Consider the following 24,856-nt stretch of genomic DNA (forward strand, 5'->3'; position numbering starts at 1 on the left):
TTGCGGAAATACTCGACGTTACCCTCCGTTTCCTTCTCTACCAAAATGGCGAACTCCAGATCAGAGTACGGTGTAACTAACCCTGTGGCTTGTGAACCCAAGCCTATCATGGCGTACTTACAAGGAGGAGGGCCCATTACTTCCATGCACTCAACTACAAGGCTGGTTATGAATGTTTTTCTCTGATGAGAAATTAGTCGAAACAATGTTATAATTGCTTCCGCTCTTTGCTTCTCTACTCCCCTTATGTTTGGATCGTCGTCATCAAGACTATAAGGGTCTACTTCTTGTTCAATTTTTTTCATATTTTCCTCTACATACCCTCGATCTTTCTGCAGTCTCGATTTGTGTTTCTCACAGTCAACGATGTTCACTGCTTGCTCAATCCCCAGCACGTGCTCAACAAATAGCTGCCTAATTCTTAGAATCTTTTGTTTGATGTCTTCCCTGTCTTCTGCCCTTGCTCTGACCATTGCTGCGTTACAGAGTGCTGCAGCCTTGGTGAAGTCACTTCCGTCTTTCGACTGCATTCCTCTGTTTAGTTAGACATCACCTAGTTTGCACAGCGGCTCCACCTCATTTTTGTATTGATCTGTATTTGGGTCTAAACGAGGCAATAGTTTCCGGTTTTAAACGGGAATTGTATATATAATTTGTCCAAATAATGATATTATCAAATTAAAATGATTCAAACTGACAATTTTGTGTGATATTCCTTGTTAAAATCCTTTTTGTTTGCATTTAGTACGCGATTGATGTCTTCATAATTCTTTGTTGTGACTGAACACAAATTACAATAGGGTCAACACACACTTGAAGGAAGGGCAACCGAAAAATATTCTTACTTCATGCTTTGAATGAATATATAAAATTTTAATGCTTTGTTAACGTTAGTTCACCTTTAACCGCGGGCTAACCTTTATTCGGGACATTTAAGAAATCAATATTTAGGAATATCAAGTCGACGGACGGTTGTTTTATTTGATTTTTTTTCAGACTAGAGAAGTTTGAAACCACTGTCCGTTGACATAATATCCCATACCCTTAAACACCCGAGTGGGGTCCATTTGGACCCCAGGCGTACATTTTGAAGTACCATTTGAACATTTTTGATCTGAAGAAAAATGCCTTCCGTGACTTTGTTAGTTAATATCTTTTATACCCTCTCCTAAGGTTTTATGAAGATAGGTACAATACTGTGGGTACTGTAAAGAAAGTCTGTGTTCAGTCCGTTGGGGTCCAAACGGACCCCAGCAAAAAAGTGAAGTTCTTGAAACAAACTTTGGAGACTAACAACTTAACTAACTATTGTATGACCACCAAACGTTCAGAGGATGATAAACATATAAAACTAAATCGTCATAAAAACTTTCGTGTCATCACCATATAATATGACGACATTATGACGTCATTTGGATAATAAGGGCGGCCATCTTGGATTTCGACTAATGACGTCATGAAATTAGCATAAATCATAAATTTTGAATCATGAAAATAACACTGAATTTTATAGAATTCAATTGTTGTAAGAAAACAAGTGTAGTTTACCAAGAAAACTTTTAAATCAAAATTGACAAATTTTGCCAGAAATATGCCTGTCAGAATTCCGTTGCCATGGCAACCCCCAAAATAGATAAACTTACTTTATTGACTAAAAGTTTTGCTAAGAATATTTTGCGATATATTAGCAGATTTCGTAGTTTTAGCACCAGCCGTTCATGAGTTATGCGACATAAAATTTGCTGAATTTGCTGAAGGCCTCAAAATTCCCCTCTCTGGTCAGAATAGGTTTAGTGCAAAACGTGGTCCTTCTGATCTTTTGCATAAATTATGATGATGAGCTGGAAAAGCAACACCTTAACATGTCAAAATATTCCTCTTACATTGACGAAGCAGTGTATGTACAAATATCATCGACAAGAATTGGAACTAAGATTTTATGAATAAAACATTCTGGGGCCCGTTCGGCCCCCACTCGGTCATTTTAGTCGCAAAAAAAGGTCAGGTGCTTGAGGGTTAAAAACCCTGCGTTTTAAACAACGGATATAGGTTACCTAGCGGATAAAGATGAGCTAGCTTCACAGATTTTTATACACTGATATCTTCTTAATGGTGACATTAAAGGCCGGTTGGATTACCTTTCACATGGATGACCTTGAGCGCAGCTGCAAAGTTGAGTTCAGCTTTGTCCAGGTCCCCTGTCTGCAGGGCCCTGTAGCCCTCCTGTAGGTGGTCTGTGTAGGCACTGTATCAGAGAGGTGATTGGATGCCTATGTAATAGATATTTATTCTAGAATCAAAGATGACTGATGTCGTGTATTAGCATTGTCTGGGCATGTTCTCATGGTATTATTGGTGTTTTCTGTAGGTGTCTGCGTTTCCTTGAGCTTCCAAGCGTTTACAAAGTAACGTAGTAGGTGTGCATGTTGTCGAAACGTTTCTATATGTTTATGTAAGCCACCGAAACAGAACTTAAATTTTTGAAGTATTATTTAGACGCTTCATGTTTGCTACATTTTACTCAAAGCGCTGCGAGTATAACGATACTAGTCTGTTGGATAACTGTCGTTTTTGTGTTTGTTTTGTTGAACATTCCAAATACGATTAAATTTACTTGGTTTTACGACATAAAAGTCCTGTTACACTAGAGATGTAAGCAAATTAGTTTCACAGAATTCCTTGAAAATTCGATTGATGTCACTTACCTTAAACTGTATGAGGACGTGAGAACATGACCTCCTAGGAGAGCAGAAGAAGTTACCTTGCTATACCCAGTTGACAGCCACTTGTTTGTCTTCTGGCGGTTCAGAATCATCTACAAAAACGGATTACATGCAAAAGTTTAGCCGTTCTTGGCCAGAACGCATGGATTTACAAAATGAGATTTGATGGAAAATATCAAACATTGATGATAGTTCATTGTTCACACGTCATATTCGTGAACATAATAAGAACTGTCGTAATCGTGCTGTGGGCGATTTCTCCCATTCAATGCGGAGGGCAGCTGTCGCTTCCGGGTTAGATACATTGTGGTAGAATATTGCATAATATTAGTCGTATACTAAATCAACACAATTTGCACAAACCAAATCATTTTGGGAAGTCCAAGGACTAATGGCCTATCGCTCACTATCGCTATATCTATATAGATGTTTATTGCGTTATTTAGTCCACGTTTTAATTTTACATTCTGAAACAACCTGTTAATGTAGTATATATTTTATACAATGAAGGAAGCTTTATACGTACCTCCTGCATGTCTCTTCTGACCTTTGCTGCGTACAGTAAGCGATGTGTGAGGACGGTTTTCCCATGTGGATCGTCACATCGCTCCAGGGCTGTGCTGTACAGGGCTTTAGCCTTGGTCAAGTGTCTGGGCTCCTTCAAGTCTCTTCCTCTCTTAAGGTTCACGTCTCCGAGACTTTTCATAGCCTCTACTTCCAACAGCTTCTTTTTTTCTGATATTCCTTTCACAAGAGTCTTCGTGTAGCCTTCTAAGATGGAGTCCAAATGGCCACCGTTAGCCCATGTCTTATCCACGTCTTGAAATATTTCTGAGGTCCTTGCAACAGTATACATGTTTGCGTCATCATGTGATCCAGCTAAGGGTGTATTCTGCTTGAGTTTCTCGGCGAGTTTAACCCTATGTACGAGAGACTCCCCTTCCCCCGGGTCCTCACATCGGAGCAGTGCGGCCCTGTACAGGTTCAGGCCCCGCTCCAAGTTCCGCGAAGCTTCGGTCTTGTTAAGTCTTCCTTTCTCCACGTTCAAGTCTCCCAGGCTCTTCAGTACCTCCACTTCCTGTAGCCAGTCCATATCAGACATGGCGGCCAGAAGTGCGCGGCCGTACCCTGTCTCGGCCAGGTCATACCTGTTAGCTGTAACAAATCTCCGGCATTGCACGTCTACAGGGAGAAGTGTGCCCGCAACACGCAGCATGTTCGACATGGTGATCAGGATGGTAATGACTTTAAGACTACAGATAGCTAACTGTGGCTAGAGATGACTTTCAGTACATAACTGCGTGATGCGGAAGTATTAGTAGGGGAATACCAGGTAGAAAGGTGACGTCAAACAGGTCTCTCATTGAACTTTGAACTGTGTCGGTAGGGGTACTACCAGGTGCGGTGCTGACGTAACCGTGACGTCTTGCTCAACTGAACTTTAAACCTCCGGCGGTAGAATGTAAGGGGAATAAAAGAAATTGGCTGTAGTGAGACGATATCAGCACTGTTGTATGTTAGTACGTGGCAGTGTTAAGCGACTTTTTTTTCAGTAGACTCACAAAAATAAAGTATTCGTCCTGTTCAAAACATTACATGCTTCATTCACATTTGTAATGTTTGGATTACCTAGCTTTGTGTGTTCTGTACTAGTGTAAAGAACTGAGAAAAATAGATTGCATAAAGACATTTTATTGACACTGTGTAGCAATCGATGAATAACATGCTTTTACTGATTGGATGAAAACTGTAGTTCCCTTGCTGACGAAAGGAGGCGTTGCTGAGCAGTACACCATGGCCACAAGGGACAATGGCAAGGGACACTGCTATGGATATATACAACGTCATGCATTTCTTGTGCGATGACAAGACTGTTTCCTGTAAAAATGATTACGTTTCTATGGCTTGTAAGGATTATGATTGATGGTTAGGCACAACGACTCACGGAATATTTATTGTTCTAAAGGTAGTAGAAGTTCGTTAATGGAAATCTAATGGTCTGCCTATTGCTCATGAGCTCTATGCACAAGATCGGTATCTAAGTTACAAGACATTGTATGAACCAATGCTGGGTCTATTCCAGCTTGACAACTTTTCTTGAATGTTTATATGTATATATATATTCATTGAGGAAGGATTTTACTTGGCTTCAACACCAAAAAAAAAAATCAGTTCACCACATTTTCAACCAGTCTTTGTTTATTTGTTTACTTGAATACAGCATAACATGGAGATGAGGGCACATTTTGTTACAAAATGTTTGTCTGGCAATGCAGTAACACAACAATGCAACATGGAAGATCTATATTGTTGGTTTCTTTGATTTCAGTTCCTTATGCATTTGTGACTCCTGTTTTCCGTAGTTAAATGCTTTTATAAAATCACCCTGGGAAAGACAGGAAAACGCAAGTTTGTTGAGTGAGCTTACAATGTCCGGATGTGCTGTGTCCAAACCATGGATAGCTTTCTGCATGTGTAGTGCCTCTTCATGGAACTTGGTAGCCCTGTTATAATTCCGAAGGCCATACCAGGCTACTCCAAGGTTATATAGTGATAAAGCAGTGTCATGATGTACCGCGTCATCACCGTAGGTACTTTTGAATACTTGCAATGACTGTCCACAGTAGTCTAGTGCCTTTCTGTGATCCCCCAACTTATTACAGACAGCCCCCAAGTTGTTGAGAGTGTTGGCAGTGATTGGGTGTGATGCACCATGCAGTTTCTTGTCCATCTGTAATGCCTGCTTATAGTACTGAACTGCTTCCCTGAGTTTTCTAATGTTAGCACAGGCAACTCCTACTTTATTGAGGATATTAGAAATATCGGCATGTACTGTAGATGGACCATGGATCTTTCTTAACAACTGCAGAGCCTCTTCATAGCAGTCAATTGCTTTTGTATACTCAGCCAATTTCCTCCACATGTACCCAAGTCCGTTAAGAGCAGAAGCAGTGTCAGGATGCACATCACCCTTAATTCGTCTTGTCATCTCAAGGTCCTGTTGCATGTAGATGACTGTCTGCTTCAGATCCAGGTGACTCCATGACTGGCACAAACATTTGATTGAAATTAGAATATTAGGATGCGCTGCGCTTTCTCCATATTCAGCTTTCTGCATTTTCAATGCCTGTTCACAGTAGCTTATTGCTTTTTTGTAATCTCGCAGATTATAGTAGGCAGTTCCAAGACCGATAAGTGTTTCTGCCATCTCAGCACGTCCATCTTCGGGACCAAGGATACTTTGGAACATCTGCAACGCCTGCTGCAAATAGCTCAATGCTGTTCTGTGCTCCTCTTGAACGACAAGATAGACTTTGCCCAGTGTGGCAAGAGTGATGGCAATATCAACATGCACTGTGCCAGTACCATGTATACTTTGGTACATCTGCAGTGACTGCTCAATGTAGCTTCTTGCTTTTCCGATATCACCCTTTCCCATCCAGACTGTGCCCAAATTTCTAAGAACCATGGCTCTATAAGGATGTTCTGTCCTTGGTGCAATACACTTTTTGAATATGTTTAAAGCCTCTTCATGAAAGCTGATTGCTTTCTTGTAGCCAGGTGAGTCATGCGTGCACATAAGAAGCCCAAATGTGGAAAGGGCATAGGCTGTGTCAGGATGCTCTTCTCCATAGATTCGTCTGGTCATCTCAAGTCCCTGCTCTCCGTATGTCATGGCCTGTGGGTCATTGATGTAGTTCAACGATATACCTAGGTTGACGAGCACATCTGCAATCTCAGGATGGACTGCAGTCTCACCATAGATAACCCTGAACATCTTCAATGCCTGTTTCTTATAGAAAACAGCCTTCTGTCCATCTCGTAGTTCGTGGTATGTTGATCCCAAGGCGTTCAAAGAGTTAGCAATATCCAGATGTGCTGTATTCTCACCAAACAAACGCTTTCTCATGTCAAGTGCTTCTTCGATGCAGCTAATGGCTTTCTTTATCTCACCCTTTTCCTTCAAGACTAAAGCAATGTTGTTAAGTAATGTAGCAATTTCACGATGTGGTGACCTATGGATTCGCCTTGTCATTTCTAGAGCCTGCTCAAAATAGCCGAGTGCTTTCTTGTAGTCACCGAGCTTTTCAAAAGTTAATCCCAGACAATTAAGAGCTACTGAAATGTGATCATTAGCTGTGTTGTGTCCATAAAAGTTCTTTAGCATGTTCAGTGCCTCCGTTAGGTAACTAATTGCTTCCTTATAATTACCTAAGTTACAACAGGATGTTCCCATAAAGTTACGTGAGGTGGCAATATTAGGATGTTCAGTAATTGGATGGTGTAATGCTTGGAACGCCACATGGCTTAAATCAAAGTAGAAAAGAGCTTTCGTATGATCACCCAAGTTTTGCCAAGCTTTTCCAAGGTGCTGTAATAACGTAGCCTTTGTCGACACCTCCATATTTTGTTTCCAAGCATTTTCCCAACAGTCAATGGTTGCCTTGTAATCACCCAACATGTAATACATCTCTCCCTTGACTGTTAGTGAATTGTCAAATAAATTAATCTTAATGCGTTGCTCCGAACACGAACGTTCTGAGTCATCTGAGAGAAACTTTCTAAGAGGTATTGCTGTGAAGTGATACCTGAGCAACTGATCTACATAAGAAATGTAGAACACCTTTTGTAACTTTACGGTCTGTTGATGACCGCTGTCCTGTTGTGTTGCCATGGCCGACAAGGCTGACAGGTTTTCCGCCTGCCCGCTATTTGCAATGTACGTTTTCAGTCTGAGTTCAGCTGAGATGCTGACCAGCACCTTCAGGTGATGTGCGTTTTCTGCACTGACAACGTGTTTTAACTCCATGTCCTCTATCGTCTTCCATACCGTAGAGGGCACGATATTTGAACTGAGAGCCAAGCAGTCCACAGCAACAGCAGGGAACCTGTAGATTTCTTTTTTTACATCCAATATCAAATCAATCTGCACTTGTTGTGACAGCTGTGGCAGATTATTTTGGATCATTTCCCTCGAAAGTTTTCGAGCCATTTCTCCACCATGAGTCAGCAGTGTTTGGGCCACAATGACAAGATAGTCATCAAATAAATTCTGATTCCCTGTTAATAAGCACGCGTTCCTCAAAACACTGGCAAGGTGATATTCCTCCTTCAGGTACAACGAAACGTCTGTTTTTAATATATCAGCCATGTTCCTTGGTGTGCGGATGAGTTCACTGGATGGTTCAGACGAAGTTCTCTGCCTGCCCAGTGGAGTCTTACTTGCTTTCGGCATGAAGCCGTCAAATGCAAACCCACGGGGTGTAACAGAGTCGTAGAACCAGTTGTCTAGTGGGTCGTCTGAGTAGAAGTTATTCAGACTTTTAATCCCCAAGGTTGGGAGGATGGTTTCTCCCAGGTTGACCACCTTGAGGTGCAGATAGTGAGTCAGTCGACGGAAATACGCGACATTTGCTTCATTTTCCTTCTCTACCAAAATGGCAAACTCCAGATCTGAGTATGGAGTTACCAGTCCTGTGGCCTGTGAACCCAAACCTATCAGGGCATACTTACAGGGAGGGGGACCCATCACCACGATACACTCATCTACTAGCTGCCTAATAAATTTCTTTCTTTCTTCTGTAATTTTCTCAAACAACTTTTTGACAGCGTCAGCTCGCTTGGTCTCTATCTGCCTAATTAAAGGGTTCTCCTCATCAGTGACGTCTTCTTGACCTCCAAAATTCAAAACTTTCTCAAAGTACTCATCAACAGCGTCAGCTCGATTTTTTGCTATGTCCCTAGTAGCAAAGTGACTTTTATGATTTGCGTAGGGGTTCAGCTCTTTGTCAATGGTTTCCATTTCTTGTTTGATTTGATTCCGTAATTCATTGAGATGACCTATGTTTTCATGACTATTACTTTTGCAAACACTATCACAACTGCCCAAGACATACTTTAAGAATAATGCTTCAGATGCTTGAATTGCCTTTTGAAGATTGCAATTCAATTCCTCATCCCCTGACCTGGCTACTGCTGCCTGGTACAGCGCCGCCGCCTTGACAAAGTCTCCCCCGTCTCCTGTTTGACAGCCTCGCTTGCAGTACACATTGCCCAACATTTGCAGTGGCGAAGCCTCTCTTTCGAATTGTAGACGCGTAGGATCTGTAGGAACGATATTTACATGTCCAAATGCTAATATTATGAAAGCCGACACTAAAAGGTATTTCATATCTCAGCTGGGTAAAATGTTACTTTGTCAAGCCTATCTCCTTGTAGACATCGCGGTGAAAACGCATTTCCTTCTTTCCAATGCTATTGTCCTTTGTTGTATTAGGATTTTTTTACTGTAAACAATCCACATGTACTATATATATATGTTACCAACTTTTGCCGTACCTCTGACATGTACAAGCCTGAGTGCTGCTGCAAAGTCCTGCTCCGCTGAGTCATGGTCTCCCATCTGTATAGCCTCCTCACCTTTCTGTAGGTGTTCTTTGTACTGCCTGAAAATGGTTTGCAGTGTTTTACTTTTAGAAGTCAATGAAACATTTCTATTCATTCATTCATTCATTCAATCATTCATTTTTTCGTATTTTGTTCGTTAATTCATTATTTTTATTGGGGCAATAAATGGCTTGCAATATGGGGCTCTTTTCTCTGGAGTATTGCAATCATAATTGTTACGAAAGTTTAGTCACGAAGACGTCGATGTGGGTTGCAAGGACCACCTTACATGTGCACACCGATCTTAACCTCAGTTAGATACACACAGATTACCTCGCAACTGAATGTTACTGACCTGGCTGTTTCCTCGGTATAAACGGCAACGCCTTGACGTACAGGCGGCAGCCTATAGCTTGTCTTGCTGGCCTTTGACGTCATCTGGAAATTACCAGGATGTTTTTGCGCTCTCAGTATAATAGCTCTGATAGTAGTAATATTGGTGGTATTGACATAAAGGCATGTATACAATCATTAGCATTGTGCAAATATCAGAGTTCAAAAGGCTCCCCCCGTTGCTATATACGCGAGCTGGATAAAAAGTCCCGTTGGTACACAATTTTATAAGGGCGGCATATCTCATAGCAACTTGTCCTTGCATAAAACACCACCACATATACAAGCGATGTGTGTAACAGGTCCTCTATGTGATATTATCAGTTGGTCCTGGTACCTAGGCCTGACCATGATAAAAGTGAAGCAGTTTCCAATGCGCCGTTAGTTATTCTGTTTTTTTTAAACACTTACCCGTCTTGTAACTGCCTGCATGTCTCTCCTGACCTTTGCTGCGTGCAGTAAGCGATGTGTGAGGACGGTTTTCCCATGTGGATCGCCACATCGCTCCAGGGCTGTGCTGTACAGGGCTGTAGCCTTGGTCAAGTGTCTGGGCTTTTTTAAGTCTCTTCCTCTCTTAAGGTTCACGTCTCCGAGACTTTTCATAGCCTCTACTTCTAACAGGTTGTTCCTTTCCGTTATTCCTTCTACAAGGATCTCTGTGTAGCCTTCTAAGATGGAGTCCATATGACCGCCTTTAGCCCATGTCTTATCAAAGTCTTGAAAGATCTCTGAAGTCCTTGCAACAGTAGGGACGACTGTGTCGCCATCTGAGCCAGCTATGTGTGTTTTCTGCCTGAGTTTCTCGGCGAGTTTGACCCTATGTACGAGAGACTCCCCTTCTCCCGGATCCTCACACCGGAGCAGTGCGGCCCTGTACAGGTTCAGGCCCCGCTCAAAGTTCCGCGAAGCTTCGGTCTTGTGAAGTCTTCCTTTCTCCACGTTCAAGTCTCCCAGGCTCTTCAGTACCTCCACTTCCTGTAGCCTGTCCATATCAGACATGGCGGTCAGAAGGGCGCGGCCGTACCCCGTCTCGGCCAGGTCATACATGTTCGCCGTAACAAACCTCCGGCATCGCACGTCTATAGGGAGAAGTGTGCCCGCAACACGCAGCATGTTCGACATGGTGATCAGGCAGGTAATGATATCTGGCTGGTGATGATCGGCCCAGATAGCAGAACACTAAGGATGTTCAGAAACGACTTTCAGTCGCCACGTAACGCGGAATCGTTAGCAGGGGGAATACCAGGTGAGCGTGTGACGTCATTGAGCCCGCAGGTCCTGCCAGATACCACTTAAATTTTCCTTTGTCCTTTCTGTTATACACAAGTTCTAGGTTTTGAAATTTTACTGAACAAATAAGGCGTAATTCAAGATTATTCATTCATACACCTATTCTGCAAACACGTTCTCTTGTAACCCTACATACACCTTAGACTAGAACTGGTATACACCTGGCACGAGTTCAAATGTCAAACCAGTAAGCAAGAATCTTTGCTTGCCGGGTCTGCAGTTCACATATGATCTTCCAGGCGGCGCTTATCCGTTGACTATTGGGTCGGCCTGACAGAGAATCGCTGGTCGAAACAGCAAAATTGTATCTTGAGACGATAGTCTGTCCCCACTGTGTTATTGATTCAAACATTTCACAGCAGGATATTTCCTGATGGATCGAGGTTTAATCACGCATTCTTTAAGTCTACTAACGTCATAAAATGCCAACGGTTAAAGGAAAGGGGAAAGATCCGTAAGAATTAAAACTCTATTGTACGGCAAAACATACTCTGTGTGTTGAGTCATTTTTAACCTTCTTGACCTCTAAGATTCCATAATGACGACAACAACTTCTTTTGCCTTAACCCAATCCAGACCGGGCTTTTTTGGGATACCTGGGACCGGGGGGGGGGGGGGGGGGGCTCATTTGGGCCCCCCTTTGTAATTTCAAAACGGCTTGTGTTACGAACACCAAATTTTGAGGAGATGATGTACTAGTGAAGTTTTATATTTTCTGTAATTTTTGTATCATAATAACGTAATATGACGTAATTATGACGTCATAATGTCATATTTCGGGCTAAAATCGTCTAAATATTGAATTTTCGCTATACCTAAAGGTATTAAACAAAATGATGACTATAAACGGTAACTTCTTTGGTTTTAAGTCTGCCAAGTCTTTTGTTGCCAATGACGACGACGCTGACGTCTGTATGACGTCAGAAAATGACGTCATTTGTCCGCCATCTTGGATTGACAAGCTTGAATTTTCTGAAATACGTTTTTTTTCTACATATAACCCCAAAACCCAATGGAAGTGGACTAAAAGGGTTCAAGTGATTGTATTTTGTAAGAAAATAAAAGATTGTGACGGAATTTGAGTAAAAATAACATGTATTTAACGTTGATAATGGCATTGTCCGCCATCTTGGATTTTGAGCCATGACGTCATCAAATTAGCATAATTTATGAATATTTAATTAGAAATGTAGTTTAGAATTACGCAGGATGTTAATGATATAGATAAACAAGTGTGGTCTCGCAATAAAACCGTGAAATCTCATAATTCAAACTGAAATTAGTAAATTTGGTAAAATGTGCCTGTCAGAAACCCGTTGCCATGACAACACGAAACATTACAATTTCAAAATCTTTTCGTAAAATTGTAGCCAACAATATTTTAGGAAAAGTCACGAAGTTTCGTAGTCCTAGCACACGTCGTTCGGCAGTTATAGGACGTCAAAGTTGGCGCGGGCACTTTTAGCCCCCCCCCCCCCCAGGTCTGGATAGGGTTAACTTGGAAGTTCATCTTCTTCTTTTTTTGCCAATTTGAAACGTTTTTATCCGCACGCTCGCATCAGTTTTGGCGTTTCCAGATGATGTCATCCATATAATCAAACCAACATGCCTAATTGGCAGGGAAAACTTAATAATGATAGTATCAACTATCTCTGTAGAGATGAAGAGCATTGACGTTGTGATCTAATTTTAGACACGGAAGTTGCAGCTGGCAGGGGAATAACCTTGTAAGTCCGGCTGTGGTTTCCACGTCATTATCAAAACACCTGCTGACCAATTTGTTAAACTTTAACCAGGAGATACAAACCGTTGGAGTGTTTTATTTTGTTCAAAGTCGTGTGTGTTAAAAGCTGATAACAACACACACAGTCGGAACTTCCTCGTGCGGACATGTGAGTGTGTCTTGCTTAAGTTCAGATGTTTGAGCTGTAGGTTCTTTTAACTCTTACCTGCCAGAAATATGGTAGAAAACACAGGCTTTGACGAGCCTCGTATTTACATTTGAGTCGGGTACAAGGGTTGATATGAGGGGATCTTGTGCTGTTGGCTTATTATAATCTAAAATTCCGTGGTTCGAATGACCATTCTGATTTTCTTTAAACATTTGTAGCAAGTCTGTCGCAAGACGAATGCAAATTGGTCAAAACTTTTTTGCTAGTGTTAAAAAGTCCGTTTTGTACCAAGAGACTTTAGTGCTTTCTAAAAAATAACATCATTACTTCGAAATTCAAGGTGAGCAATTTCTTGTGTTGAATGGCAGTTTAAAACTTAATATCATTACTTCTTACAAGTTTCCTTCAAAGCACAACAATGTCGTCGTCACCGGGCAGCAGAGAGCTGCTCCCTCGGGGCAGGTTGACTTTTGGCCCGACGAAAATAGCCTGGACCACCCGGTGCGATCACCTACAGCCTCGGGGTGACTCGGCTGGGCGGACTCGGATCAGACGGTACAAGACTAGACACAAGCCGAGGACAACATCGGGGACGAGGGACCTCGGCAATGACAATGTACCGGTAACAAAAGAAAGCTTTATGCATTTCTTCTATTTACTTTTAAGAGTTCCCATGTTCTACAATTCCTTGCGTCGAAGATTATGTTTTGTTTGCATTTGTTAGTACATTGTGTTCTGCTTCCCGCTGGCGTATTTGTATAGCTTTGGCAACATGGGTGCTTCATTGTCATACTAGTTAAGTATTATTTCTGAGTAAAGCCTAAAGGCTTTTGCTAAACACTTGCTTAAAGATAGTGGCTACAGTCCATTCATGATAAAGTTGATAAAAAAATATACAAGCTTGTAAATACGTCCTAGGTTAGATTTTGTTGATTAAATAAAGCAGTGTACTTATACTATAATATAGGAGTGTTAAATAGTGACCAATGAATGTGTCATATGCTGTTTAAATGTCACTTATTATAATTTTCATCCCCAGGCCTCGAGCTCGTCAACACGGCCCAAAAGTTCCTTCACGTGGAAAAACATCCTCGTCCGGGAAGCACATCAGGAACTCCTAGTAGGAAATTTGTCTTATTTTAGCTTTGATATCATACCTGGGCCGAATAACGTTCGATGCGTGTGATAACAATGTTATCAATGACAACGACGTTTATTGCATATTTATGCTCCAATGGGGCTAAATGCAGTAAGTTTGATACAAAGAGAATAACAAGTAAACTTCCTCATGTCTAACTCATATCTGTACTGTACATGCTTCGCCCCTCTTCTCAAAACATGTGTAGACAAACTTACATTGTTCTTCCATTACGCCATAGTTATTAATGGTATTAGATATTTGAGCAAGACTGCCTTTTATTACATGGTCTAACATAGAATAATTCGAACGCACTTCGCGCGCGCCGCTGTCGAAAGTTCGAATACCGGATTTGGACGTTGGACTTGATGTTGTTACAATTGTTTGTTCAACCCGGCACACCAAATCCGGTTATTTTCACACAAAAGGTCGGCTGATTATGTATTCACTGATACATAACTTATTGAAAAATAACACCCTCTTCTTGAGTTTAGGACCCCTTTATTTCAACTTTACCCGGAACACCAGAATTCCGCAGTGAACGTCTCGACGAAGACATCCCAAGAGACCCTGCACCACTTCAAGACCCCCAAGATAGTCGGTACGTCATAGAGTTCCACAGGATACTTTTCAAAAGTGGCGCTTTAGGGACCATGCCTTTGACAGATAAAATTGTTATTTATGATATTAGCAAATAGAACAGTTCCAACATACGCTAAATGGTACATTACCTGTTCCAAGGTGCGTTGCCGTTGACGAGATAAAGGAAGAACTCCGGATCCACTACGAAGAATCCGCCGAAAGTATGGATTCAAAGATAGAAAAGGTACTGAGTGCTGTCTTTTTCTACATTGTTATTATTTTCTCTAAAGCGTTCTGTTATTTATCTTGATTTCAAGTCCCCAAAAGATGTGGATAAAAATAAGCTTCTGTTTCTTTTATGTCTGTTGTCATCTTTTGTTCTATCTCAGGCTCCACTGAAAAGGCAGCCGAGTTGTGACTCCCTCTTCACCAGGAAGCACCTGAAGCCCGCCGGAGTCTGGAGGCCGTATGGTCCGCCGCTGTACGGGCACGGGTCCGCCCTGAACCCGCCGCACAGGAAAGGGCCGGACACGCTGGTCATCCTCGCCACCATCTTCTACTGCCTGGCCATCCTGACAGCTGTGGTCTTCGCTGTCTTGTTCAAGGCCATCATTCTGTCAGGTGACTAGAGAACCTAACTCTAGGACCGAAATGAATGGACTCGAATCATGTATTTTATATGTATGCAAATTGATAGGACTTAACTAATAGGACTTATAAGGTTGTAAACTGTATCTCTGTTATATAAGTTATATACCCTTACCTCTTCCCTCATGACCTCTATGAAAAGCGGCCTGCAGGCCGATTTGAGCTTTCATGAAAAATATAAAGGTTCAAACAAACAAACAAACAAACAAATGAACAAACAACTTTTTTCCCAACCTCTGCTGTCTTACCGCAGTAGCAGTTGTGGTCTTCAAGAACTGTTCATGACCATAGCCCTATCAGAGCGCTGTGATTTTATATATCTTTTATTTTCTTCAGCTTTTATCTTCTCACTTTTGTCACATTTTTTATCAGAGCTCCTGTGGTTTAAGAAGACTGTAGGCCAAAGGGTACTCTTTTTCTTTCCTCTCTATTTTCGGAGGCTGCAGTTTTTTCCTTTATATTTTGTCTATCATTTCGATGCTTCAACAGTCCACACGCCCCCGGAGCCCGTGCCCGCGTGGGTTCAGCAGTTTTCCCCGGAGATGCAGAGGTGGTACCAGTTGGCGCTGGCCGGAGGGCGGGACGCATCAGAGATACAGCCTCCCGGCACCGTGCAGCAGCCGACCCTGCCGCCTCCTGTGGAGGAGTGTGAGTCTTTTGGTCACTTATATTTGAGTTACCTTCAGTCAGTTCTGATTCTGAGTGTTTGAGGTTTTTACCAGAGTGGCGAAAGAGTGATTTTGATTTCTAATTTTCTTTTTTCTTTTTACTTTTCAGTTTGCGGCCACACGTCCCTCCCCGAGTCCCTGCCAGACCTACGTCACGGTAACTTCAGCTGCACCAACATCGCCTACTTCAACATCTACGTGCGCATGTGCATCGCCAAGTGTCACGTGGGCTACCAGACCGATGACGCAGGCCTGCTGTTCTGTAACCGCGGCCGATGGGCGCCGATCCAGCCCGACGTCGTGTCGACACTCGTCGGCGTCGGTCGGGCTGCCGACACGATGCCGAACACCGACCCCCGGGCGCTAGAGTACCTCGGTATCCCCGACAAAATTTACGCGGACGTGGCTTTTAACATTTTAGTTAGGCTTGACCAAGTTCCTAACCTTTCTATCGTGAAGACATATCTAGACATGTTCTCAGATGACAATATCATCGATTGTGACATGGTACGACGGTTGTTGATCTCGGTCGGTCCAAATATCGAGGACATCGTCGCCAACCTGGACTTCCTGGACGCTCTGTCCCGTCTAGGTAGGGAGACTGAAGACAGAAAATCATTTTTAAGACACCATGTAAAAAGAATAAAAACAGTAGATGAATCTATCTTGCAAAAATCAGCTTCTTTTGTAATAAGTTGCTTTAAAACAGAGCCATAAGTGCCATATTGCATTGTCGTCTTGGTCTTTGTCATCATTGAGCAAAGTAGTCATTCTATCTGTTTTATGAGTAAAAGCAAAATTTACCTAATAAATCTTGTAAAAGTTTGTGTAATTGGACATCTCCTGTCTGCCTATTCGCAGAGACGTTTGGGGTGACCAGACATCCTGTTTGCAGAACTGTGGACTGTAGAGAAGACGCGGAGGTACTTTTTTTTCTGATGCGTTATCTAAACAGAAAGAATCAACCAAAGTAACGATATTTTGATATGATTGTTAGGCATAAGCATTTTTCCTCTCATTGACAGAATTTAGCTCACGGCCGAGTGAACAGCAGCACAACCACGTACATGTCAGAAGCCAGAGTGGTCTGTGAGCGAGGTTACCTGCCCCGGCACCCTGTACTGACGTGCACGGCTTCAGGACAATGGGACAAACCCGCACTGTGCGACCCAGGTAGGGTGTTAGACGGGTTTTCGTGTGATCATTATCACTAGGCTCGTAACCAAGGCTAACGATAGAGATTTTACACCTTCCAACTGTGCTAGAAATTGACAAATGGCTTTTTACCCAAACGATCAAGTCCTTTGCACGAGTTCTAAAATGTGTGACAAATCTAAGCAAAACTATAGAGTCGTAGATAATTACTTCCAATATTCTGCTTTTGCCTCATTGTTATTATGCATTATCCACTACGCAGTAACCTGCAGCACACCTGAGGACCCCCAACGTGGCTCGTACCTGTGCCAGGGTCACGTGTTCTCTGACCGCTGTGACGTCAGCTGTGACGTAGGGTACGTACCGGAAACGGACGACACCCTGGGCTGCAGCTGGACCGGAAACTGGACAACTTTCCGCAGAGGAAACGCTACAGAGATGGAAATTGCTTTATCAGCAGGTTTGGAGTAATACACATCCACTTTACTTTTTCTATTTCTTATTTTACATCGTGCGCATGACTCATATCAAAACAGGTACCCAAGATAAACTTAATATATACTATTATGCATTAACTTTTGTGTCTGCTTATTTAGCATGTTACAACGTTGATGTTGCCTCAACACTTTGATTGTTTAGATTGTTTCCTTTTGGCAGACTCCGTTATCTCACAGACTCTGGCTTGTGTCATCGCCGACTGTGGAAATATTATGGTAAGTTTCTCATATATCAAACCATCTAGGATGGTTGGTTGTTCAGTTATGTGTTTGACAGAAGTCATTATTTCATCAATAATGCCTTGATGTAATAGATTTCAATAGCTGAGAATAAGTTGGAAATGTAGCAGTTGAAAAATATCTTCTTCACCTCCCCCATTTACAGACGCCCGCTCACGGTGACGTCACCTGTATAGGTATGACATACGGAGAAACGTGCCATCTCACATGTCATGACGGTTACGAACAGTTAAACAGAGACATCATCACCTGCCAGGTACAAGGAGACAAAGTAAGATGGAGTGAGGAACCAGAGTGCATTCCAGGTAACAGGATATAATAAACGCCATGCCACCATTGTAGCTTTAGATTAAGAAGGCCTCCTGATCCTTTGACTAAGTATTATGCATCTTTCTTCTATGATCAAACGTCAAGAAGGTGCACCAACATGGTGTCACTATGATAAAACTCTGAACATGATTGCAAAGAATTCCGGCAACTTTTAGAAGATCCTAACTAGTCATCTATGTTTTACCAGTGAGTTGCGGATCCCCTCCCGAGTTCCCCAACACCGCCCTCCAGTGCGCCAGCGGACACACCTACGGGAACACCTGCGGATTCACGTGTGCGAACGGGTACGAAGGAACGAACCTCCAGAGCGTGACGTGCCACAGTACCGGCAACTGGAGCCTACAGGCGGGAGGTAGGACATACTTGAGTACTGTTGCTTTTTCAGTGACCCTTCCTTCTACTTTGTAATAGTAAACCAATGTACATCACTCATACAATCACGAAAAATGCTGTGGATTGCAGTAGACGTGACTGGACATTGCTAACTATATAATTATCTGTATGATTACAGCGCTCAAGTCAGTTGTCGGAGGACCAGAGCTATTTTGCCAAAAGAAGGACTGCGGCAATATTTCGGTATGATACTTAAATTAAAACTCAACGAAGCTCAAGTCTAAGGAGATAAATGCAAGATCATTGACCGTACAAACCAAGTCTTCTCCTTCAACAAGAAACCTCATAATTATAAATGGAAAACCTGTTTGCATTTGTACTTATTTGAGTATAGAATAACGTCAGTCAGAAGATCAACAGGCGTATTTTTTAACACCCAGACCCCGGCCCACGGCAGCCTGACGTGCAGCGGGACCAGGTACCAGGACTCCTGCCGCCTGACGTGTGAGCCGGGCTACAAAGTTGCCGGCGAGAGCGGCCATCTTCTGCACAGTCTCTACAACTTCAGGTGCACGACAAGTGGACAATGGAACATCAAGCCGAGGTAAAGGAGTACTATAGGGTGATCATATTTGAGTCCTCATATGTTTCCTTCAAGATAATTCCTACCCAGCGATGATCCATGATTCGACATCAAAATCATTTTCGGGCCCAATCTATTTGGGTGGTTAAAACAAAACCGGTACTGGTACCTGCCTATATATACTGGTATAGCATTTTATAGGCGTGTTTTGTTATTTTGGATTCTGACAAATCCATATATTAGGTATGTGTTAATGAGATAAAGAACACAATCATGTCTGTGTTGCTGTTAAACCTAAAGATAGCTGATTGTACAGCAAACTTGCTGTTAATGTATTGACCGAAAGTATGAAATTCGTGTCTAAACCGTTCTTTAGCTGTGTCCCGTCTGACTACTGCCAGCTCGGGCTGCACGACTGCCACCCTGAGCACGGGGTCTGCAGCCTGACGGGTCACCAGGCCTTCAGCTGCCGCTGCCGGGTCGGGACGGTCGGGGACGGGAGACACTGTGAACGGACCTCCTGTCCGCCTTTCCCGGTCAGTAATGTTGTTTTTAGTAGCCTCTACCCACCCCTACGTTTTGTTCGTCTTTGAACCGCGCACCACTTTGGCGGTTCTCGTTCCCAATGTTGTAAGGATTCCTCTAGTGTTGTAAGGATTCCCCTATACCACGGATGCAGGTAATACAAGGGATATTATCATTAAATGACCTGGGTTATGGGGAAAATGGAGCCTTCTGATTGGTCGACGTCGTCTGACTGTATATCATAATTTGCAATAGGAACAACATCTACTTTACAAGTTACGTATATACGTGCATGTTAAATGACTGTTAGCCAGCTGCACACTGGAGTCACTTGTAGTCATGACGTCCATGCTAACACCAACTGTTGACTCTCACTCCCACTCCCACACACTCACACTCACAGGTCGCTGAGCCCAAGAACGGCTTCTTCACGTGTTCTATCCCAGGATCCTCTGCTGTCAGTACGATGGAGTACGAGGTCGTCTGCGAGCTCCACTGTAACCATGGTTACGACAGGCTGATCTATGCCGAGTACTCCTGTGGACAGGACGGGAACTGGACCATTCCTGTTGACATAAACGGCCCAGGGACCTCACCTTGTTTAGGTACATTTGATGTATTTGGGAAAGAATCTATTTATGAAAAGAAACAAGACAGCTGACACATTGAAATATTTGACAGGAAGTGCTTTTCAACACCAAGATCAAAGTGTACGTGGTTTGTTATATATCATTATATACACACCAAGTCCCAACTCTTGTTGCAATGTTCGCGTTAAAACTGTCTTATATTTCAGCTATGAAATGTCCTAACCTATCAAGCCCCATGTTCAGCGATAAACTTTAATAGCGGCTCCATTTTCTGATTTCTCATGGTCTATAACTTCGCCTGCGTTCCAGGCTATGAGCTCACTCTTACACAAAAGACATGCCATTGTCAAACTAATGCAAAATAAAACAACGCCGAATGCATCGGTAAGGGTAACAGAAGCTTGATTTTATTCTTTCATATGATAAAGTTATGGTTTAAATATTACATTACCAAAAACCGTCATAAACGTTTTAGTATAACGTATCTTTTAGTATAACATATTTTGGACGATACTTTGTAACGTGTCGCAACTTTATATTAAGTGTTTAAACCTTTCATTCCAGCTGTGCAGTGCCCGACCCTGTACAGCCCCACCAATGGAAGAATGTCCTGTAACCATGGCTACTCCTTCCGATATCCCGAGAACTGCACCTTCATCTGTAACCATGGTTACCACCTGTCTGCCGGCAGTACCAGCCGAACCTGCCAGGCGGATCGCACGTGGTCGGGCAGCGCCGCCAGATGCATGGGTAAACCTTAATGTTTCATACCGGAGGTATGGGAGGGAAACATAACATATTTCAGTCCATACCACAGGAATGGGAGGGAAATATAAACATATTTCAGTCCATACCACAGGTATGGGAGGGAAATATAAACATATTTCAGTCCATACCACAGGAATGGGAGGGAAATATAAACATATTTCAGTCCATACCACAGGTATGGGAGGGAAATATAAACATATTTCAGTCCATACCACAGGTATGGGAGGGAAATATAAACATATTTCAGTCCATACCACAGGAATGGGAGGGAAATATAACACATTTCATACTACAGGTATGAGAGGGAAATGTACTATTTTTCCTGACGTTCCTTTTTGAACGAAAGTTTAGACTATTCGTTTTCGCTCGCAAATTTGGTCTTTGTATGTATGCAGTATGTTTTAATTCCTTGATCACTACAGTATTGACCTCGTTTTCTCTAGGCAATGAATGGCGGCAAGTCTTTGCGACCGTGAAAGGGACCGGACAGAAGGCTGTCGACGCCTGGAGAGCTGGCGCGGGTGCAAGCGTCTTACACGACAAGAGCCCTTTGGTGGAGCAGTGGGGATCGCTTGGCATCAAACTGGTACGTTTCTTTTGATTCCCTTCTAGTATGTTTTGTAACTGATGCTAATACTATAGGTTTGTTTTATTTCACGTACCTGACAAACCTACTTATATTTCAATTTTTTGAACACCCGTTCCAATAATCTAAGGCTCTAAATCCAATGTTTAGAAGTCATTTGTTTTGTCTACTAAACATTCTTCATTACTTTTAGCCTTTGCAGTGCAAATGTGTGTGCAATATATCAAACTACCACTAACGCATCTATACAATAGCTGTAGGAGCTCATATAAACCTCATATATACATGTATGACAAGCATTCCTCAGACTGGTTACTCAGCAGTCAGAGTAGTTGAAAACAACTGTATCAAATATGTGTATTCCATTCGGAGTTAAGGTTAAATATTCTAAACAGCATCAAGTTCAGAAGTACATTCTAACTGACCATAATCTGACGTTATAGGTAAAGATCGTACTGGAGGCCCCCACTGAAGATGTGGAGTTGATCTTCAACGGAGAAAACACAGACAAGCTCAACTGGCTCTCCCAGGCCCGCCTGCCAAAGAAGAGTGATGGATGTCACTCAAAACGTTCGAAAGAAAACCCATGTTTTTATCCAGTCGTAAAGACTAAATTGTCTTTATTTTTAAGGTAAAAGTTGTGCTGAAAACCTCTGGCGAAGAGGATGTGGAGTTGATCTTCAATGGAGTAAGCACAAACAAGTTCAACTGGTTCTCCCAGGCCCGTGGCACTAACGAAGAGTTAAGTTATGGATGGAACTCAAAACGTTGTAGACGCTAAATTGTCTTTTTTATCTTTAAGGTAAAAGTTGTACTGGAAACTTATGGCGAAGAGGACTTGGAGATGATCTTCAACGGAGAAAACACGGACAAGTACAGCTGGTTCTCCCAGTCCCGTTTGCTCTCCTCCCCGTGGAGCGACATTCACACTGAGCCGAAAAACTTCTTCTCACTTGCAGGAGAGGTTGGTCGCAAGAGGTAAATCTTGTTTGTACTCTTGTGTAACATTTCACCAAACCATAAATATATATATATATGAAATTGCTTCGTGTGGATGAAGATTAGACATCCAGGCAAAAAAGCAGACATTCAAGCGACTCGATATGATTTTGGGAACGGTTAGACGTTTCAGATAGCATCCACCATCTTTCGTCAGTCACACCTTGTCTTGCTTAAGTAACTGCTTTTGGCATACTTGCTTTGTTTTCTAATTGTAGATATGTATTTATTTATAGACTCAAATTAAGAAAACATACTGGCATTTGCTATGGTAACTTTTCTTCATTCACATTGCAGAACATTTTTCATCAATCGGAGCTATAACGGCTGTCCCCTCGACTTTGGTTGGCTTGTGTTGGCAGAGGCCGGCACCGTTTGTACATGGGAGCTGGCGCCTCCAGACCAGCAACCCTACATTCTGTTTTCCAGAAAAACTACGTACGTGAACTGGAACAATGGTATGTGCAACATTTTATAGGCACTCCTTTTTTATACCTTAGACCACATTGATTTGATTATGTGGATGGTATCCGCACGCATCAGATATGTTTTTGTCTATCCCTTATGATAGTACTCTTTCTCAATGGTCAATCCAGTTGAAACATTTTGTCATTTCAGGGCCTAATGTTGGAGAAGCAGATCGTATGGTCATTTACATCAAGAAAGGTAAATTATACATTTTTTATCATCTTCGCCAGGTTATTTTGTCGGAGACGTTTGGATGTATGATTGTTTAATGCATTTATGTGGCATAGCAACATAGCAGCTTAACTATTGATACTACTAGTAGGCATTTATTTTGGTCATGTACCGTCAAAGAATTGATTTTGGGCCCCCTGCGGCTTTCCTTGGTACTGCAGTATAACTTTTAGTTTTGATAAATGATAGTTGGTGCTTTATCACAAAGGCATTACGTTGTACAGTGCTTCTTCAGAATTTGATGTTTTCATTTAGTACACGTTAATGCTGATCAAACCCGATTGCAGTGTAGTAATACAGTGAACCATCCACTCCCCGAAACAGGTTGTCCAGACGGGTACGTTTACTACCAGCCCAACCAACTGTGCTACAAGGCCTTCAACCAGCGGAGTAACTACACAAGTGCAGTTGCAACGTGTTCCTCTGACGGTGGAACTCTCGCCATGCCCCGTGATGCGGGCATCAACGCGTTCCTCATCAACCTGAAGAACGCTGTGGATGACACCGCCAAGTTCTGGTTCGGAATGACTGACCGCGTCACAGAAGGCAGATGGGTATGGGCTGATGGTGTTGCTCTAAGTCTCGGACATTTCAACCGGTGGAGTCCAGGACAACCCAACAACGCGTTCGGCAATGAGAACTGTGCACATTACTGGACAGAAAGAGGGGACATGTGGAACGATCTTTCGTGTTCTGACCCCACTCCGAAGTTCATTTGTCAAGTCGCAAGTTAAAGTATCTTGCGTTTTGACAACTTTTGTCTCATATGCATGTACAGATCATCTACAGAAAATGGATCAATTAATACTGTAACACACGTTTGTTTGTTTGAAGCTTTGTTTAGTCATGAGGCAAATTGACCCACAGGCCGCTTTTCATTGAGGTCATGTTTTCCTTAATTTTGTTAGAGTCCTAATACGTATTGTTTTCAAAATATATGGCACAAAATACGTAAGAGTGAAAGCTGACACATGATTCGATTCCTTACTTATTCGTCATGTAACATGCATTGGCATAATACCGGTAGTAAGACTTATACCGGTAGATTAAAAATACTGGAACTTAAAGAGATCTACACATGCAACAATAGTTATTTCTGAGCTGTGCACACTTCAGACATCTAGGTGTCCAATACATCATTTACAAAGCACCGATAACAATGCATTCGAAGACAACAAGTCCATAAGTTTTCAGTATCTTTTTCGGGGTAGGCAGCTCGTCGTGGGACGAACACACTGTCACATTCATTGCCAAATTTATAGATCATAATTACACATGCTCACGGCACAAGACGAACATGATTCAACAACAATCTTGAATTTCTGTTGGTGACCTACAACTCATGTAAAAGTGTGAAGAACCGTTGCATAACAGCCCGGATCTACGACTGAATGGGCAAAATTGAACGTACGCAGCCATTTTCCCGCCATTTTCATATCTACGCTAGCAGTGAAGTGTTACGTCATAGCGGTTGTGACGGACAGAAGTTAAATGAAAATTCTTGACAGTATACGTCCGTTTTCTCATGACATTTTGTATGCTCATGCAGGTTTATGTTTTATGCATTTACTGACAGAAAAGGAAGGAACATCAGAGGATGTATAAATGTACATAGCGGCAGTTAATTATGCCGTGTTTCTTCCTACCGGTATTTTTTACCCCCTCCCAACCACGCGCCCGTTCGCCGTGCAATTCCGCGGCGTGTTACAATTACAATATTACGCTTTTAGCAGGACAAGAGTGGCAGAAAAGTTTCACAGAAGAAGTGGCAAGGGTAACCTATAACAGCAACATGTAACGGAGAAAATGATGCGTTGACAATTTGTCAAA

The 24,856-nt window shown here is 42.4% G+C and overlaps 3 protein-coding genes across 3 annotated transcripts; all 3 read left to right on the forward strand.

Annotated features, from left to right (window-relative positions):
• Window positions 1–12,781: 12,781 nt before the first annotated feature.
• LOC118421032 lies at window positions 12,782–15,063 on the forward strand. The gene is made up of 5 exons (XM_035828177.1): window positions 12,782–13,307; window positions 13,725–13,805; window positions 14,318–14,424; window positions 14,565–14,649; window positions 14,795–15,063. The coding sequence occupies exons 1-5, from the start codon at window positions 13,104–13,106 to the stop codon at window positions 15,032–15,034; spliced, it is 717 nt and encodes a 238-aa protein (XP_035684070.1). The 5' UTR covers window positions 12,782–13,103; the 3' UTR covers window positions 15,035–15,063.
• Window positions 15,064–18,444: 3,381 nt separating this feature from the next.
• Window positions 18,445–20,045, forward strand: LOC118421955 (P-selectin-like). The gene is made up of 4 exons (XM_035829458.1): window positions 18,445–18,519; window positions 18,717–18,880; window positions 19,236–19,395; window positions 19,788–20,045. Exons 1-4 carry the CDS (start codon window positions 18,445–18,447, stop codon window positions 20,043–20,045), a joined length of 657 nt encoding a protein of 218 aa, XP_035685351.1.
• Window positions 20,046–20,556: 511 nt separating this feature from the next.
• Window positions 20,557–24,015, forward strand: LOC118421003. The gene is made up of 6 exons (XM_035828129.1): window positions 20,557–20,724; window positions 21,186–21,328; window positions 22,131–22,306; window positions 22,625–22,785; window positions 22,946–22,993; window positions 23,351–24,015. The coding sequence occupies exons 1-6, from the start codon at window positions 20,580–20,582 to the stop codon at window positions 23,758–23,760; spliced, it is 1,083 nt and encodes a 360-aa protein (XP_035684022.1). The 5' UTR covers window positions 20,557–20,579; the 3' UTR covers window positions 23,761–24,015.
• Window positions 24,016–24,856: the final 841 nt, after the last annotated feature.

Source organism: Branchiostoma floridae, chromosome 8 (assembly GCF_000003815.2).
Source record: "Branchiostoma floridae strain S238N-H82 chromosome 8, Bfl_VNyyK, whole genome shotgun sequence".
In the NCBI taxonomy this organism is placed as follows: Eukaryota; Metazoa; Chordata; class Leptocardii; order Amphioxiformes; family Branchiostomatidae; genus Branchiostoma; species Branchiostoma floridae.

Coding starts and splice junctions, on each gene's coding strand:
- LOC118421032 (XM_035828177.1), top strand. CDS start 13,104: ATGTCGTCGTCACCGGGCAGCAGAGAGCTGCTCCCTCGGGGCAGGTTG. Junction 13,806..14,317: donor AAGCACATCAGGAACTCCTA/GTAGGAAATTTG, acceptor TCTTGAGTTTAG/GACCCCTTTATTTCAACTTT. Junction 14,650..14,794: donor TGGATTCAAAGATAGAAAAG/GTACTGAGTGCT, acceptor GTTCTATCTCAG/GCTCCACTGAAAAGGCAGCC.
- LOC118421955 (XM_035829458.1), top strand. CDS start 18,445: ATGATTACAGCGCTCAAGTCAGTTGTCGGAGGACCAGAGCTATTTTGC. Junction 18,520..18,716: donor AGGACTGCGGCAATATTTCG/GTATGATACTTA, acceptor TTTAACACCCAG/ACCCCGGCCCACGGCAGCCT. Junction 18,881..19,235: donor CAATGGAACATCAAGCCGAG/GTAAAGGAGTAC, acceptor ACCGTTCTTTAG/CTGTGTCCCGTCTGACTACT.
- LOC118421003 (XM_035828129.1), top strand. CDS start 20,580: ATGTCCTGTAACCATGGCTACTCCTTCCGATATCCCGAGAACTGCACC. Junction 21,329..22,130: donor GATCGCTTGGCATCAAACTG/GTACGTTTCTTT, acceptor TTTATCTTTAAG/GTAAAAGTTGTACTGGAAAC. Junction 22,994..23,350: donor GGTCATTTACATCAAGAAAG/GTAAATTATACA, acceptor TCCCCGAAACAG/GTTGTCCAGACGGGTACGTT.